The sequence below is a fragment of the Malus sylvestris genome, chromosome 16, assembly GCF_916048215.2.
Source record: "Malus sylvestris chromosome 16, drMalSylv7.2, whole genome shotgun sequence".
Classification (NCBI taxonomy): domain Eukaryota; kingdom Viridiplantae; phylum Streptophyta; class Magnoliopsida; order Rosales; family Rosaceae; genus Malus; species Malus sylvestris.
The window spans coordinates 28,367,105-28,372,616 of NC_062275.1; the positions used below are offsets into that span (position 1 = coordinate 28,367,105).

At 38.3% G+C, this 5,512-nt stretch overlaps 1 protein-coding gene across 1 annotated transcript; it reads right to left on the reverse strand.

The window, feature by feature from the left end:
* Window positions 1-1,129: 1,129 nt before the first annotated feature.
* LOC126606509 (zinc finger protein 2) lies at window positions 1,130-2,027 on the reverse strand. Its single transcript, XM_050273896.1, has one exon. The coding sequence runs from the start codon at window positions 1,785-1,787 to the stop codon at window positions 1,314-1,316; it is 474 nt and encodes a 157-aa protein (XP_050129853.1). The 5' UTR covers window positions 1,788-2,027; the 3' UTR covers window positions 1,130-1,313.
* Window positions 2,028-5,512: the final 3,485 nt, after the last annotated feature.

Sequence of the window (5,512 nt, forward strand, 5' to 3'; positions counted from 1 at the left end):
AAATATTATTTTGTGCACGTTGTTCTTGTATCTTTCGTTTCAGGAAAATTTCGTGTTTACAATTATTAAAAAATAAATTTAGGCTAATTTTTTCTTTTAAAGTAATTTAAAAAAAATTATGTACACTATCATAATTTAGTTTTATGAACATTTTATCCTAAAAATATTTAAATTCTGATAAATATTGAAAAATCACTAAATTTGGGTGAATTTTGAATTAAATAATTTTTTAAATCATTTTAGCTGTTGGATTTAAATTTGGGCCGTTAGATCTTTTTTTTTTTTACCGTTAGATTTTATTATATTTGATCTCAGCCGTTGAATTCAATAAATCCTGGGAGACATGCCCATGTGGGTGGGATCCTATTGGTGGTGCCCACACCATTTTTGGGGCTAAATCCTGAGGGGAATTTGGCTTTTAACTTTTAGCCCACACAGTTAGCATGGGTTGGGTTCTTTTTTTGGGGGGGGGGGAGAATAAAACCTAAAAAATAGCATTTAACTTAGGGTTGGGTTTGGTCTTAGACCATCTCCAATCCTTGGGCTAAAACCTAAAATTTTTAGCCTAAAAAATTTAGGTTTTAGCCCATAAATAGTTTTTATGCTCCAACCTTTCTAGCCTAAATTTTTTAGCCCGAGATTATTAAAGAATAAATTTAGGCTAATTTTTTCTTTCAAAGTAATTTTAAAAAAAATTATGTACACTATCATAATTTAATTTTATGAACATTTTAACCTAAAAATATTTAAATTCCGATAAATGTTGAAAAATCACTAAATTTGGGTGAATTTTGAGTTAAATAATTTTTTAAATTATTTTAACTGTTGGATTTAAATTTGGGCAGTTAGATCTTTTTTTTACCGTTAGATTTGATTATATTCGATCTTAGCCGTTGGATTCAATAAATCCTAGGAGACATGAGCATGTGGGTGGGGTCCCACGGGTGGTGCCCACACCATTTTCTGGGCTAAATCTTAGGGAGAATTTGGCTTTTGTTTGACTTTTAGCTTTTAGCCTACATATTTAGCATGAGTTGGGTTAGGTTTGAGGGGGGGAATAAAACCTAAAAAATAGCATTTAGCACAGAATTGGGTTTGGTCTTAGGGTAAGATAATATCGTTTGTTCAAAAAAAAAAAAAATTTACCATCTTATTTTTCAGATTGTTGTATCTGATATGAATAATTTGCATTCAGCTCTACACTCACTGAATTTTGGGAATCGAATTATATGATTGGACACCATACATGAAAGTCGATGAGATCATAACACACGCTAATTTAAAATTTTAAAGTGTGCAATTGACTAAACAACTCAAAGCCTCAGAGATAAGTCAAGGTGGCAAATATCCTCTTCAGCATTCTCCGATCTGTATCCACGGTTCATTTGACCAACAAACCTACCGGCATGTCCTTGATGTACTTTCAACCCGCCAAGATGTGCCTGCGGAAACTCCGCATGACTAGCACCTGAATCGCTGCTGCAGCTGTAGTTAGATACGGCTCGTTGGTTCATGCTATCATGAGTTCGGGCCGCGGAACTTAGCCTCTCTCTGCTTTTCTTGGCTAAAGTGCGCTCGAGTTTGTGAGCATTTTGGTGGCCTCCAAGTGCTTGGGAGCTGTAAAACTTTCTTTGGCAGTAGTTGCATGAAAACATGCGCTTGGGTTCCAAGGACGGACTAAAAGAAGAAGATGAGGAAGAAGTAAATGATGGCTCCAGGACAAGCTCCAAGTTCGGTTCGTTGTTGGGTAGACATAGATGAAGAGAAGTATTTGGCTGAAAATCCATGAGAGAGAGAGAGAGAGAGAGAGAGAGAGAGAGAGAGAGAGAGAGAGAGAGCGAGAGAGAACTAATTCGGGTTAGGGCAGGGGAGTTTGAAGAGAAATGATGAATGTAAAGTATATCACGAGGCTCAAAGCATCACCGATCGATCATGTACCCATAAATAGTAAATGAAGTGAAATAGAATGGCCCTTATAATGTCAGCAATGTCTCAATGAGTGAGTGTGTGAGAGAGAGACAGTTAGCTGCAAAGATCAGTCGAGAATCGAAGTGTTGTCGCCTCCATCAATGGCACCATTTCAATCCTTGTCGATCCATGGGCAAATTAAATATTTCCACTGTATTCCTCTATAAAGAATTAATTTTGAGTAAAAAATTAGAAGATAATGTCACAAATGCTTATATTTACATACTGAATCTGGACTACACATTCAAATTAGCTAACATTTTATATTTTTCTCTTTATGTCAAAAGTAATTCTCTTTGTTTAATATAATACAGTAGTTTCTGTAATTGATGTTAATAATTCGTTTACCCATCTAATCATGGGTCCAATTCCTCTTGATCGTTCACCATCTCCTCTTATCTCTAAGCGTTAGAGATCATGCAATATCTTGTCAAGTTTCTATTATAAGTAGTTAATTGGAAACAAGATAAACCATCTAAACTAGACTAAACAAGGAACGTGATAATTGATTATCACCATGAAGATTTGATAAAGTTCATACGCATGCCATGGTGCAGTGAACCACCGTCTTGATTATTATTATAAAGAGTACTAATTAAGTCCCCTTACACTGAACCCCTTCACTACAAATTATACATGCAACTACGGGTATGTTATTGGTCAAACTTCTCTGTGTCTTGAAGTTTTTCAAGTACTTTCATGGCTGTTTCCTTTTTCTGATAAATCACTTTCAAAGTTCAATAGCGTCAATGCAAAGCATATAATATAGGCTTCATGAATCTGTTGACTTGTATAGTTTTTTATAATTTAGGATTTCCTAATTTAGGATGGATTTCGTGTAATTTGGGAGAAATCTCTTTGTAATCTCTTGTAATTATTCTTCCCTATTTGGTTAGGCTTAGGATTGTATATTATATCTCTTCCTGAGAAGAATAAACATATCATTCAAAGCATTCTCTTCTTGGCACCAAAGCCTAGGTTAGAGAAAAGAAAAAAACAATGCGTTGTGCGCAGAACCATAACCATCAGCTGCGCAGCCAGTTGTGCAGCGTCGTCCAACTAGCGAGCGACGCTGTCGTTGTTGACCCGAGAACCACCAGCTGCGCAGCCAATTGTGCATCGCGCCTATTCGACCAGCGAGCGACTCCGTTGTTGCTGACCCCGAGTCCACTGAGCCCACCCGTGCATCCACCCACCACGACCCGCTGCTGCATCACGGAGCCATATCAGACTGCCCCAGATCGAGCTTAACCCACAACCCACAGACCCGTACGTTGCCTCTGCAACCACCCCTTAGTCCTAAAACCACAACACTCTTCACTGTACCACCGTTTGAGGAGTTTCTAGACCCCTGCAACCTGCTTCATACACCACCTCGATTTAAAACCCCAACCATCTGCAATATGCACCCACACAAGCCTATTGTTGCTCTAGATTGCAGTGAGTTTAGCTGTCAATTCTTTTGTTTGTACGAAGAAGATACTAGACAAAAGGCAAAGAGACAAAAGAGAAAGGAAAAATTGGCTTTTTTTGCTTTAGGCCCACACAGGCTAGAAAAAGTGATTGGTTTTAGTTAAATTATAATTTTTTAATTGGCTATTTGTGGTTGGTGGGCCATCTTGCTTATTGGCCCGTGCTTATTGAAACTACTTAGGCTCCTTGGAAATGTGGGTTGTATTAATCACCTATTGACGTATTGGTTAAAGTTGCTTAGGAATGGCAGTCTGGACTTGTACCTCTCCAAATCGATCCAACCGACTCGGACATGAGAATAAGACCACGCGTACCTCATTTGTTGATGCGAAGGTAGATTCTGAAAATATAGTTGCGAAAGTGTTTGCCTCTACGAATACAGGTAACAATGGTAAGGTTTTAAAGGTTTCTGCCTTTGTTATGAATAATACAAGGATAATTGATTTGAATGCTACTAAACATATGACTTGTGATTCTAGACAGGTACAAACCCTAAAACCAACCACCAAAACTGTTGTGAGTGTCGCCAACGGTAATCCTGCCCCTATTATCAGGAAGGAATTGTCTCCCTTTCAGATACCCTTAGTCTTGATATTGTGCTTGTTGTTCTTTCCCTTGACTATAATTTATTATATGTTGCTCAAATAATTGTCGCCCTGCATTGTCTTGTGATTTTTTGGCCTTCTTTTTGTGTTTTTAAAGACATTCGGACTCGCAAGACAATTGGTTATGGTATTAGGAAGGGGAAGCTCTACTACTTGGACCTAACATCGAACAGTTCCCAAATGTTGAAGCTCTTGTAGTGGAAGGAAATCAGGGGGATAGGAATAAAGCTTCGGAGATTTGGTTATGGCATCGTCGACTTGGACATGCTTCGTTTAGCTATCTGTGGAGGTTGTTTCCTAGCTTGTTTGTTAAGCATGATATTTCTAACTTTAAATGTGGTGTTTGTGAAATGGCTAAAAGTCATCGTACTTCGTTTCCACCTAGTTTGAATAAAAGTTCAATCTCGTTTATGATAATTCATTTTGATGTTTGGGGACCATTTAAAACTGCTGCATTTGGTGGTGCTCATTGGTTTGTTACTTTTATTGATGATTGCACACGTATGACTTAGGTTTGTTTGATGAAGTCCAAAAGTGAAGTTACTTCCTTGTTTCAGCAGTTTTACAAACTGGTACAAGTACAATACAAGTCACAAATACAAGTTCTTGGGAGTGACAATAGTGGTGAATATGTAAACTCTGAACTTCGTGCCTTTCTTGGTCATCATGGTATTGTTCATCAGACTACATGTCTATATACTCCATAACAAAATGGTGTTGCATAACGCAAGAATTGTTAGCTTCTAGAGGTTGTTCATGCTTTTTTGCTCGAGGTGTGTCTCCCGTTATCTTTTTAGGTAGAAGCTCTCACCTCAGCTACGTATCTCATGAATCGTGTTCTATCCCGATCAGTAGACTTTCAGGCACCACTCCAAACTCTCTCTTTATATGTTGATGCTCTTACAGTTCCTAATCTTCCACCTCACGTGTTTGGCTGTGTGGCCTTTGTTGATCTTTATAAACAGCAAAGAAGTAAGCTTGAACCTCGAGCCTTACAGAGTGTGTTTGTGGGGTATGCCTCAAATCGAAAGGGGTATCATTGTTATCACCCTCCGTCGAAAAATTTGTTTGTCACTGTGGATGTTGCGTTTCATGAGAGTGATATGTACTTCGCCAATCCTGAGTCTTCACTTCAGGGGGAGAATCATTCACACAAAAACAATGATGTGAATGAATTGGAACTAAGTGGTAATGTCTTGGAGACAAGTGGTGATCATTCACATGGAAACAATGTTTAAAACCTTGAAAGGGACGAGTCGACATCGCCAGATAACTCACTACTCGATAGCTCATTACCAGTTTCCTCACCACCGGACAGTCCTGTGTCGCCAGTTACCTCACAATTGATCTTGAGTCCTAATAACCATAATCAATCGTCTTCGATCCTAGATGCACCACCACCACATTGTATCCCTAATCGCGTCAATCGAGGTATTCCTAAACTTACTTATGAAGCTGACCCTAAA